General features: G+C 56.2%; 1 protein-coding gene across 5 annotated transcripts in view; it reads right to left on the reverse strand.

Moving 5' to 3' along the window:
* Positions 1-3,373: 3,373 nt before the first annotated feature.
* Positions 3,374-12,563, reverse strand: part of TACC2 (transforming acidic coiled-coil containing protein 2) — a 183,527-nt gene continuing 174,337 nt past the window's right edge. For all 5 annotated transcript variants that reach the window (XM_062215161.1, XM_062215160.1, XM_062215165.1 and 2 more), the window contains 5 exons: positions 11,107-11,150; positions 4,877-5,037; positions 4,598-4,704; positions 4,271-4,391; positions 3,374-3,900 (listed from right to left, as the gene is read on the reverse strand). In XM_062215161.1, the coding sequence (XP_062071145.1) occupies positions 3,835-3,900; positions 4,271-4,391; positions 4,598-4,704; positions 4,877-5,037; positions 11,107-11,150 (499 nt within the window). In that variant the 3' untranslated portion in view covers positions 3,374-3,834. The remainder of the gene's footprint in view (positions 3,901-4,270; positions 4,392-4,597; positions 4,705-4,876; positions 5,038-11,106; positions 11,151-12,563) is intronic.

The following is a 12,563-nucleotide window of genomic DNA, read 5'->3' on the forward strand; positions in this document are numbered from 1 at the left end:
CGCCCTGACTGAGGGGGGCGCCCCCGTCTGCTGTATGTCTGGCCTTGACCTGGCCCTTTCAGTCTCAAGGGAGAAGCCAGGTGACTGGAGGAGCGATGCACTGTTTTCTGTAGCAGCCGAGGGTCTGAGCCGCGTCCTGGCAATGCTAGGGTCTATGGCCAAGCATGAAGGGCCCAAGGCTGGGCCTGGGGCTTGTGCTTGTGCCCTGGGCTGGGCTGACAGGAGACAGAGCACTGCTCGGGCGTTGGACTGCATACCCCAAAGCAGAGAGCGGAGAGGTGCAACCCCAGTGGAAGGCACTTTGGCAATGGGCATCCCAGACTTGACAGATGTGCACACCCTGTGAGAAGGACCAAGACAGCTCCTGGCACCTGGGAGCCGGCCTGGCGCTCACAGCTGGGCATCAACCACAAATGATGGCACAGAACGTGAGCCACCCCAACCGTGCTGCCTCCAAGAATCCCCAAGACCACTCCGCTGCCTGTCTGAGCAGTCGAACCTGCACGGGATCCAGGGAAAAAGGATGAAATAGCTCCATCCCATCTAACATGAGCGTACTTCAAAAAGCTTGTGGAAAAATGGAATTGTAAGGTTAGTCTGGGTGCAAAAATAAAACCAGTGAAATCCATGTGTAGTTTTTCCATAATGTGCATTTCCATGAACTTTTTGAAGACTTCCTGTGTGAGTGGCTGTTGCTTCCTGACCAGTTGCAGCCTTGCCCGACTCGTCTCCTCTCCTAGATCAGCTGCGTTTCATGGAGACAGCAACCGACAGCTTCCCTAAACCCTCCTCCAGAACCCCCAACCCCAAGTCCAAATCCAAGTCCCTATGGAAATGTCTCGTGGCTCCCCCTGGTGTCTGTCTTGCTTCACTGCAATGAGCAGTAAACCCAACTTGCTTCCGGCTGCAGTGCAGTGACACCTGTGGGCAGTGACCCACTTTTAACGACTCAGCCGAAAGAAACACGATCCTCATGTGCATTTGTAATGACCGCAAAACCTCTGAGCGCGGTATCAATGCCCACCAGCAGGGGTCAGTTAAACACATTTTGGTATCCTGGACTAGTATGCAGCCATTCCGAATGGTGACAGAGCTGCATTTAGGGGTGGTTTTTTTTTTTTTTTGCTTTTGTTTTTTGGACAGGCAGAGTTAGACAGTGAGAGAGAGAGATGGAGAGAAAAGTCTTCCTTTTTTCCATTGGTTCACCCCCCAAATGGCCGCTACGGCCGGTGTGCTGCGCCAATCCGAAGCCAGTAGCCAGGTGCTTCCTCCTGGTCTCCCATGTGGGTGCAGGGCCCGAGCACTTGGGCTATCCTCCACTGCCTTCCCAGGTCACAGCAGAGAGCTGGACTGGAAGAGGGGCAACTGGGACAGAATCCGGCGCCCCGATGGGGACTAGAACCCGGTGTGTCGGCGCCGCAAGGCGGAGGATTAGCCAAGTGAGCCAAGGCGCTGGCCAATTAGGGGTGTAAAAGGTTACTGTGACATGATGGCCACACTGCAATATTATGGGGAAAAATGTTACAAAACAGAACACAGGATGACTGCAAGTGGCTCCACAGTGTGGCGCTGCATCGCTCCCAAATATCCCTCATTTACAACAAACAAGTCAGAGTTCATCGACCAGGAAAAAAGCATCAGAAGATCTGTTAAAACGTTAGCAGTCTACTGGCTTAGGGACTACGGGCTTCTTTTCTTACCTGAATCTCCAAGTTTTTAGTCATGAAAATGCTTTGCTTGAATCAGAAAAATAAAAACTTTCCAGAGACAAAAGCAGGGTTGTTCTGGGAACACAGCTGAGACCCAGGGCCAGGGCAGGGGCTCTGATACAGGGTCATGCATACAGGGTCACAGCTGGGCCCTGAGGGCAGGCAGGAGTGGCTGGGGGCTGGGCAGCGGGAGGTGCAGGTGTGGGGCTGGAGGCAGACCCTGCGGGACGGAGGCCAGGAGTGTAGCAGAAACGAGACAAACGGTCTCAGAGCCCCAGAGGTTGCCAGGCTTCCTCCACCATGTAAGTCCTGGAAGAGAGCCCCCCCCTCGTGCCACCCCATCCCTTGACAGTTAGGGCTACGGAGGATCTGTGCTATTAGGGGGTGGGGGTGGCCCTGTCATGAGGGGCAAGGCCATAGCTGCTGTGCCTGGGGCAGAGAGAGGGACACTGGGCTGAGGGGTCTGTACCCCGCCCCCCACCAGCACTCAGACGTCCACATTCTAAGCTCCACCCCCTGGGAATGTGACCATATTTGGAAATAGGGTCTTGATGGATTAACTGGGGATACAGGTGAGATTATCCTGGCTTTAGGGTGGGCCCTAAGTCCAGTGACCACTGTGTTCATAAGAGAAAGGAGAGGGGCTGGCATTGAGGCATGGCAGGTAAAGCTGCTGCCAGCAATGCTGGTGCCCCATATGGGCACCGGTTCGAGTCCCAGCTGTTCCATTTCCAATCCAGCTTCCTGCTAATGTCCTGGGAAAGCAACAGAAGATGGCCCAAGTCCTGGGGCCCTGCACCCACCTGGGAGACCTGGAAGAAGTGTTTGGCTTCAGTCTGTCCCAGCTCTGACTGTTGTGACCATTTGGGGAGTGAACCACCGAATAGAAGATCTGTCTCTCCCACTCTAACTCTGCGTTCCAAATAAATAATTTTTTTTTAATAAAGAGAGAAAGGAGACCTGACACACGGAGAACACTGAGTGACGACAGAGGCAGTGATCTGAGGGCTGCTGTTCCAGGCCAGCACACAGAAAGGGTGGCCAGGGGCCAGGAGAGGGGCAGGGAACGGATCCTCCCCCAGAGGGAGCCAGCCCCACCCGCGCTTTGATAATGGACTTCCGGCTCCAGATCACAGAGGGGACACTGCTGCTGTTACAAGCTTGTGGTGATCTGCTAGCAGCCTATGGACACAAATAACCTTCCCATCCCTAACACCCCTACCCTTTGGCCCAGCAGCAAACTGGACAGCAGCCACGTTGCTGAGTGGCCTGATTGCCTGATCCCATCAGAAACTGCTAGGGGAGTGGACAATGCTTCAGGGTTGACATTCACACACTAAGGGACCGGACAGAGGAATGACCACTGCTGCAACCTTGACCCAATAAATGGAAATCGATTTTGCCTTCTAAAGTCAATGAGGCATTTAAAACCCCAAATCTAAGCAAATCTAATGCATTCACTTAATTATTTAAGTCGTGAGTCAATATTTCTCATTAGCTTCGTGGTACAGAGCCAGCCATGGTAACAAAAAGGAAATGTGATTGAAACCTACAAAGAAATCTGCAACACAGAAACACAAGGGCCAAATCTGATATTACTTAACAAAGGCAGGGAAGGACTCAACCCTTCCCAGCAAATAAATCAGAGCCACACTTGTTGCCAAGATCCAAAGAAAAAAATTTATTTACAATAGAGAATTTTATTTGAAACATGCATTTTTTTAAACAAATCAACAAATGCAGATCAAGTTTAACTCCTTAAGGCAAGAGTCCCTATGCTCGCTGTACATGTCATATGAAGTCGAAAGGGCTCACCCTGGGAACCTGGATACAAAGGGCAAAGCCAGGGTCAAAATGTGTCTTTTACTAGAGAATCAGACAATCTCCCTGATACAGGAACTCTGAGGTCAACTTGCTATGAATGAGTCTAGGAAAATGCAAACCAATAGCAAGAACTTCTGATCGTCTCCCTAGTACTGCATACAATCAAATCAACTTTATTTAGAAAGGAAACACAGTAGTGCATACAAAAAAGTGAAAACCACCCTCCCACGTGACTGGAAGACGGCAGTGTGCCGACGGTCATATTGCACGCAATGGTCAAGTCCAAACATTTGGTTTAAAGTTAGCTCTTCCCCATTTTGGCGATCAGTTCATCACAAATCTTGGTGAGTTCTTCGATCTCTTTGTTCTGAAAATGAAGACAAGAAAGAGGTTGTGGGGGCCGGCACTGTGGTGCAGTGGGTTAAGCCGCCACCTGCAGTGCTGGTATCCCATATCGGAGTGCCGGTTTGAGTTTCGGCTGCTCTGTGCCCATCCAGCTCCCTGCTAATGCTCCTGGGAAGGTGGCAGAAGATGGCTCGAGATGGGTCCCCACCACCCATGTGGAAGACCCGGATGAGGTTCCAGACCAGAGCCGTGTGCCTTCTAGTTCCACATCCAGGCTGCTGGTGCTTTTCATCCCAGACTCAGGGCTGGCATCAAGCGAGGGCTTCGGTGTGGACACACCAAGCATGTGGAGTGCCGGCTGCACCCAGAGGCCAGGGCCCGCGCCCTCTCACCTTCTGCTCCAGCGTCCTCTCCAGCGCGTCCACGCGCAGCTGCTCCTTCCGCAGGCTGGCCTGGTAGGCGGCCTGCTCCTGCTGGGCCTTGCCTCGGACCTGGGCGATCTCAGCGTTGGCCCTGTGGGGACCGGGGGCCCAGAAAGGTCACTGTAGGCACCTTCCACTGCCTCCCCCCAGTGTTGGGTGGGGACCGGTCTGGCTCTGGAGCCCACCAACCGGGGCTCGGGGAGGAGCCCTGATCACAGGGCTCGGGTTCTACCCACCCGCCCCAGGCCAACACCAGGGGTGCCGTGGCAGCCCCAGCCTGCTGGACGGTTGCCTCACCTGTCCAGCTTCTCCTCTGCGTGCACCTTCAGGGCCTGGTACCTCTGCTCCTCCTTCTTCACACGGGACAGGTACTCCTGCGCACACTTCTTCAGTACCTCCTCATTCTGACACGACAGACGGCGTCAGCGCCCAGAAGGCTTGCCAGGTCCAGGATCTCCCGGCCACAGTGCAGCCCCAGGCCCCCTCCTCACCAGCAGCTGGATTCCAGAAGCCCCCCTCCCCTCCCCTTGCCCCAGGGGCTCCCCGGCCTCGGCTCCGCCCTGCACGCAGCCCCACCTTGCGGAAACCTTCCAGGACCTCCTTCATCTTCTCGTATCTCCTGAAAAGGTCGGCCAGAGACTTCTCCACCGAGTTCAGGTCAGCCAGTGCCTGCTCCTTCTCCAGGACCAGCTGCTGCACCGTCTGGTGGGAGACCGACTTCTCCCTCTGTTCGTCCTCTGGTGGGAGAGACGGGGAGACGCAGGATGCACCGGGCCATCCGAGCCACTGGGGTCATCTCGAGCCCTGCTCCTCCTGGGGGCTGGACGCACCCCCCTAGAGCCCTTCCAGAATGAAACTCACAGCCCCCACATCACAGCCCTGGGCCTATGCAGCATCACATGGGGCAGCGGGTTAAGCCTCCGCCTACGACACCAGCATCTCACATAGGTGCCAGTTTAAGTCCTGGCTGCTCCACTTCCCATCCAGCTCCCTGCCTGGGAAAGCAGCGGAAGATGGCCCAGGTGCTGAGGCCCTGCAGCAGCATGGGAGGTCCAGAAGAAGCTCCTGGCTGCTGGCTTTAGCCTGGCCCAGCCCTGGTCATTGCAGCCATTTGGGGAGTGAACTAGCAGATGCAAGATCTCTCTCTCTCTGTAACTCTGCCTATCAAACAAATAAAAAATAAATCTAAAAAAAAAAAAAAAAAAAGAGGAGCCATTATTCTGTAGCCTGATGAATGCAGCCCCTTAGGAATCTATACTGGGGACCCCTGTGACTCCACTGCTTACTGACAGCAAACAGATCTGTAAGGTAAGAAAAGACATCACGAGGCTGGCGCCGTGGTGTGGCAGGTAAAGTCACCGCCTGCAGTGCTGGCATCCCACGTGGGTACCAGTTGTTCCTCTTCCGATCCAGCTCTCTGCTACAGGCTGGGAGAGCAGTGGAAGATGACCCAAGTCCTTGGGCTCCTGCACCCACATGGGAGAACTGGAAGAGGCTCCTGGCTTCGGATTGGCCCAGCTCCGGCCATTGTGGCCATTTGGGGAGTGAACCAGCAGATGGAAGACCTCTCTCTCTTTCTCTCTCTCTGCCTCTACCTCTCTGTAACTCTGCCTTTCAAATAAATAAATAAATATTTTAAAACAAGCAGAAAAAGACTGACGTTCTGTTGGGACAACATCTCAAGGGAGCTGCAGGCTGGGCTGGGAGGGGTGGGTTCTCCTAAGTGTTGCCAGGACGGAGAACATTCTTCACCCTTAAAACATCCCAGAGTCGCCTCTACGTTCCGGGTCACATGGGAAGTGAGCGCTTCTTTGATACAGAAAATGTCTTAAGAAAAGCGCCCGACTTCGGTGCGGGTCAGAGCAGCGGGTCCTGCTGGCCTCTACTCGGCTGTCTGGCCTGTGGCCAGCCCCAGCTAGCGTTCTGCTCCCAACACGGAGAAAACCGTCTCTGCATGTGTGGGGAGTCTCCTCACCCTGGCGACAACGGAGCGGGAAGGGGGGACATGGCCAGGGGGACCTTCCTGTTGGCCCAGGTCGCTGGGGAGGGGCTGCCTGCTGCCTGGGACCGACTGGGCGTGTGGCTGCCATAGGGTGGTCACAGCAACAGGATTTACAGGGGCCATGCTGGTTCTCTTTCCACGCAACACCCCCACGCCAGCACCCAGCTTCCAAAAGCATACACTGGACCACGGGACTTCTGCTCACAGCCCCTGCCCATGACCTCCCCTGCCCTGGGAATAAACTCCAAACCCTTTCCCCATAGGCTCCGCCCTCTGCTCCAGCCTCAATGGCCTCAGCACCCCAGGCAGCCCCTGCACCAGGCATCGGTCAGCCCAGAGCTTCCCACGGCTTCCGCATTGCTCAGGTCACCGCCCCAGAGGTGTGGACGATGCCTCCTCTCCACTCCTTCCTGCTCTGTTTTCCTCTGTGCAGTGGTATCCACATTGTATCATATGTCAGGGCATGCACACACATGTGTATGCATGTGTACATGTGTGTGCGTGTGTGCCTGCCCTGGGGTATACAGCGGGTGCTCATCTCCCTGCTGAACGCCTACTCCACAAGGGTAGGCACAGAGTTGCATCTCTTGTGTCCACTGCTTTGTCCCTGGGCCTGGGACAGTGCCCAGGGTGAAGGATGCCTTGATGCACGTCCACACAGTGAGCAAGTGAGGGAGGCCTCACGGCAGCCCAAGGACAGATCCTCTCATGCCCATTTTACAGAAGGTGAAATGGAGGTTTGAGTCTGAACCCAAAGCCAAAGCCATGGTCAAGGCCAAGACTGACATCCAGGTCTCGTAATGACAGACCTCGAGATGCAGCTCCCTCAGCAGCGGGATTTTAGCTCCAGCCCTGACCTCTCTGGGGTCCCAGGGCCTTCACTGCAGAATCAGCTTGTCCTCACGGGGAGCTGAACCCGAACACGCTGGAGAAACGGCTCCTACAGACGGCTGCACGCAGCCTCTCCACCAGCTTCTGCTTCCGTGGGCCTGAGAATCTGCACGGCGCCAGGCTACAGACACACACGCGCCTCGGGCTGAGCAGGTGCCCTGTGTCCCTGCCACATTGCCTCTGGAATCACACAGCTCTTGACGGCCCTGCTGCCAGCACCTGGAGCTGCACGGGCCAGGGGTGAAGAGACTGGCAAGTCCCACCACCCGGGTTCCAGCTCCAGCTCTGATTCCGTGCGTCTCGGGCACGGTGTTTAAACTCAGTGGGTCTCAGCCACCTCCCCTCGCAAAGGGACGATGTCTTTACGTCTCAGGGTGCCTGGGGAGGCTCACAGGGAGGCTGCCTACAGGGCCCTGAGCACCTGGAGGAGTCCAGGACCAGTGACCCACTGCCAATACCAGCACGGTCCATGAAAACTGTGTTCCGGCCACCCCTGAACTGGGCCTGGCACTGGGACTCGGGAGGGGGAGCTTCCCAGCGTGGTTGCCAGCGATCTGCCTGCTGCTCCCAGACTCCTGGAGAAAGGGCGTTGCCACGTTTCACAGGGAGCCAAGCGCTGGTTTCTATTCTTTGCCTTTGAGCTGCTTCCTCCGTCCCAGCATGCTGTGCAGTGCACATCTGTGCTGGCAGGAGGCTGCCCGGCCCAGGAGCCATTTATCAAAACGAGTCAATCTCATTTCCTGGATCAGACGCCTGCCTCAGGTTTCCTTCTCTCCTGACCTCACCCTTTCACAATAGAATCGCCCAGTTCCCAGCACGCTGAGGAGCCGGAGCCACTGCAAATCTCTTTACAAACGACAAATGCAGTTAAGTGCTTCAAGTCGGGAAATCAGCCTTGAGACACGCTAGACGCAAAACCCAAACCCCCGAAGACTCTTCTGCCTTTTTCAGGCAAAACGTTATTAAATCATGTGGCAAACGTGGCAAACACACAAAAGCAAAAACAACAAAAATGGGGAAAAAAAAACACAAACAAACAAGGGTTGCAACAGGCGGGTATGAAATTAGGGGAAAGCATTTACTTACCAGGCTTGCCTGTTTGTTTTGCAAGCAAAGGGCAAGAAGCAACAGAAAATGGAAGCAAAACAGATAATCAGGCAGTTGTTAGGAGAGCAGAACAAATTCAGTTGCAACAACCCGGAATGCAGGAAGCACAGACGTCTCTTGCCTGGAGTTCTACACAGTCTGTGCTTGAGTTCCAGCAAATGGAATCTCTTAAATGGACAGGATGCAGGACTGTGTCACAGTGCTGTGGACCAGCTGAGGGGTGCATGGGAGCCACGGGCTGGGAAGGGCTGGCACGTGTGGGATGGAGCTCGTTCTAACTTCAGCACTCTCTGGCATTCGCTCTGGCCCTGACCTCCCTCCCTGTGCCCAACTTTCCCCCAAACAAGGACGTGGCTGGGTGAGTGGAAATGGAAAGCAGGCACGGACACCAGGTAAGCCAGGTGAGCCAGGTAAGCCGGGTGGGCCAGGTGAGCTGGATGAGCCAGGTGAGCCGGGTGGGCCAGGTAAGCCGGGTGGGCCAGGTAAGCCAGGTGGGCCAGGTAAGCCAGGTGAGCTAGGTGAGCCAGGTGGGCCAGGCGAGCCAGGTAAGCTGGGTGGGCCAGGTGAGCCAGGTGAGCCAGGTAAGCCAGGAGGGCATGTTCTGTAGACGCAGGGACCCACACTTGCCCAGGAAGAAGGCACATCCCACTCCCAGCTACAGCGAGGCCCAGCCATGCCTCACACCCAGGTCTGCTCCGAGGACACGAGGACCATGAATCTTGGATGGCCTCAGTGAGGGACGTGCGGTAGTGACTGGCAGGTGACAGCCACAGACACGCCATTGTTCTGATGAGAAAAGCTCCGGAAACATGGATGGCGAAGACGTCGGTGAATGCAGATGGGGACGGCCCACAAGGAGAGGCTGCTCCCATGAGTGACGCTGGAGGTGCGTCAGGGAGCCCCCAAAGGGCAAAGCTGCTGCTTACCGGGGCCAAGTGCACAGCTACTGAAGGGAGGGACCCTGAGGTCTAACCCAGCAGGCTTCCCACGTGTGGGCATGTGCACCTGCATGTGTGTGTGCGGTCATAACCCTGGGAGTCTCTCACGAGGGCTGAGCTGGAATTAGCACAGGCTCACCTGCAAACACCCTACAAGGAACGCCTCTGTGGTGCCACCTGTTGCAAGGCCAGGCCCCTACAGCCACTACAGAGCCCCTCAGACCTCCCGGTGTCACGGGCAATGCCTGCTTCTACCAGCTTGACCGACGGTGCAGTAAAAGATGACCATAGGCACCCTTCTCCCCAGGAGCAAAAGGCAAATGCCCTCTGACCCCATTCTAACAGCTGCCCAGAGCAGCACCAATGGCAAACACGGACACAAAAGGGCTGCAGCAGGATGCTACCAGGGGAGCCGTGCCCCAGGAGGCCGAGAGGCACGCTCCACGGGCCAAACTCCGCTTGTTGCAAGACTCAAATCCTGCAAGCTGACCATTCCTTTATGCCAGCAGTTTCGACTCTAGACTGTTTAACTTTATCGCATCCATATGCGGTCATAAATTCTTATGCCGATTTAATCAAGAAATTTCCTTTTGACAGAAAGCAACATCCCAGGGGGCTGAACCTCAGAAGCCCCCCAAGTTAGCATCCCCTGGAGCTCTGGGCGCAGTGGCCTGGATTAGCACAAACCACAGCTCAAGCTCCCGTGCACTCGCGTGGCGGCTGCTCCTGTTCAGAGGCTCCCGTGAGACCTGGGCGAGGCAGCAGTGGGACGGCACTCAGAATTCCCGGCCGCTGGGGAGGGGTCCTCTGCTAGCAGGGCTGAGTGTGGACACAGAAACTGCACTTGGCAGGGTGGGTGTTTAGCCCAGCACGTAAGACGCTGCGTCCCCTATCGGAGCACCGAGGTCCCACACTCGGCTCCGCTCCCGAATCCAGCTTCCTGCTGATGTGGACCGCGGGAGGCAGCAGTGATGGCCCGAGTGCCTGGGTTCCTGCCACCTATCAGGGAGACCTGGATTCAGTTTCCGTTCCCAGCTTTGTCCCGGCCAAGCCGCAGCTGGGCTGGGCATTCAGGAAATGAATCGGGGGCTGAGAGCTCGCTCTCTATCTCCAGCTCCCTAGCTCTCAAATAGATTTTCAAAGCAATCTGTGGTTTGCAGTGGCCTGCAGTTTTGACTCCATCTGTCCTTAGGGGGCAAAAGGCTTTTAAGAACTGATTATGATGAACTTGAACAGACAATTTCCTCTCCTGGCATCACAATATAATATCATTCTGAAGAGTGATCAGTGTAAAATTGCCATAGGGCTTCTGACAATTCTTTCACATCACAGGAGAGGGTGTGGGGAGCCGGGTGTGTGTAACTGGTACCTGGAAGCCTCGCACTGTGCCAGCACTGGCTCCCAGGGCTGCTGTGTGGAGGCGCGTCTGCGCTCGGTGAGAACCAGTGCTGCGGTGAGTAGCGGGGTCTGTGCTGCTCATGGCGGGGAGGGCAGGCAGTCACCCCCTTTCTACCTAGGTCAAGGCTGAGCGGGTATTCATCTCCCACGTCCAAACCCAATCAGGGATTGGAGATTGGATTCCTCTTCTCTCTCAGGGGTAAAGAACTGGCCCCAAACAGCTCAGGACCCACCCCAGACCTCCTTCCCTGTGATGTGGGCAAAGCCTGGCCAGGTCCTATGGTGGCATGGAGGATGCCGCCCCAGCGTCCCCCAGTAGGAGTGAGGCCATGGCACATTCTGCAGTTTCCAGGAGGTCCCACGCCACCCTGGGAAAGGCCTCGGGCCCCTCCCCCGACCCCCCCAGGGAACCTGCCCCGAGCCTCTCCCTTCAAAGCCCCCTCCCCAGTGCAGATCCTCAGGACACCCACCGATCATCTGTGCTATGGTCTTCTCGTACTCGGCCACGATCTTCCTGTAAGAGAAGTAAGAACACGTGGGGACCAGGACACATAGGGGACCGGGGAGCTGGGCCCCCACGCAGGAAGGGACAGTGTCACCCGTCAAGGTTGAGCTCACACCTGTGGGGTCACTTCCGGCTTTGCCTCTCCTCACACACCCAAGTAGCATCACTGTCCCCCATGTGCAAAACCCTCTGCTCTCCCAGTGTCCACTCGGAAACCAACGTGAGGTCAGACGCCTGGCACGCAGGTCATCTGGGCCCCGTCTCGTGCACAGCGGCTCAAGGAGAACATGCGACTTCTCTGCTCTGGGCTCTCAGCCCAGGCTGCTGTCCATGTGCTCATAGCCCCTCTCTATTTCCACCTCCTGTGGTCTATTTCTCAAGGTCCAATTCAAACACTACTGGGGCCGGTGCTGTGGCACAGTGGGTAAAGCCTCTACCTGCCATGCTGGCATCCCTTATGGACACCTGTTTGTGTCCTGGCTGCTCCGCTTCTGATCCAGCTCCCTGCTAATGCACCTGGGAAAGCAGTGGATGATGGTCCAAGTGCTTGGGCCCCTGTACCCACATGGGAGACCTGGAAGAAGCTCCTGGTTCCTGGCTCTGGATTGGCCCAGTTTCAGCCATTGCAATCACTTGGGGAGTGAACCAGCAGATGGAAGATCCCCCTCTGTCTCTCTGTCTATAGCTCTGCTTCTAAAATAAATAAATTAAAAAAAAAAAAAATTCAAACACTACCTCCTCTGGGAAGCCTTCCCTGATTGTTTCTCAGACATTTTATTTGAATATTCTCTCTCGGCACGACCCACATCTGGCCACAGAGTGAGTCACATCCTCTCATGGAGTGGAAGCTGCCTGAGGCCACCCCTGACTCGCTGTGCTCATGGAGAGAGGGTGGGCCTGGAGCAGGCATCTCAGGCGGCCTCCACGAACAGGAGCTGCGCAAACGCTGATTCGTCCTATCCATGAGGGCGAGGGCGAGGGCCAGGGCCAGGGCCAGGGCCAGGGCCAAGGCCAAGGCCAGGGCCAGGGCCAAGGCGGGGCACAGCCCTCCCTGCAAAGCCAGTCTTGAGGAAGAAGCGTCTCAGAAAGACGCACTCTCACCTCTGTTACCCAATCATTATCCCCATGGGGGGGACCAAGAGCTGCTCACCGGGGGCCCAAGAAGCCAGGTCCCTGGTGAGAAAAGACCAGAGACCCAGGGTCAGGAGTGAGGCCGAGCAGCTCGGGACAAGCTGGGGGCTCTCTTCCTCCTGGGTCCCGTGAGTTGTGAACTGGACGCTGACCTGCGGAGCCATGTGGGGACCCCGTGCGGTTAAGAGGGGGACCAGATGCAGCCTGCAGTCTAAATGTCGCACAGCTGCTGGGTCCGTCCCCGGCTTCGTGACCTGGGTCCCGGGGCAGTGCCTCAGCCAAGGACAGATC

The sequence above is a fragment of the Lepus europaeus genome, chromosome 17 (genome assembly GCF_033115175.1).
Source record: "Lepus europaeus isolate LE1 chromosome 17, mLepTim1.pri, whole genome shotgun sequence".
Lineage (NCBI taxonomy): Eukaryota > Metazoa > Chordata > Mammalia > Lagomorpha > Leporidae > Lepus > Lepus europaeus.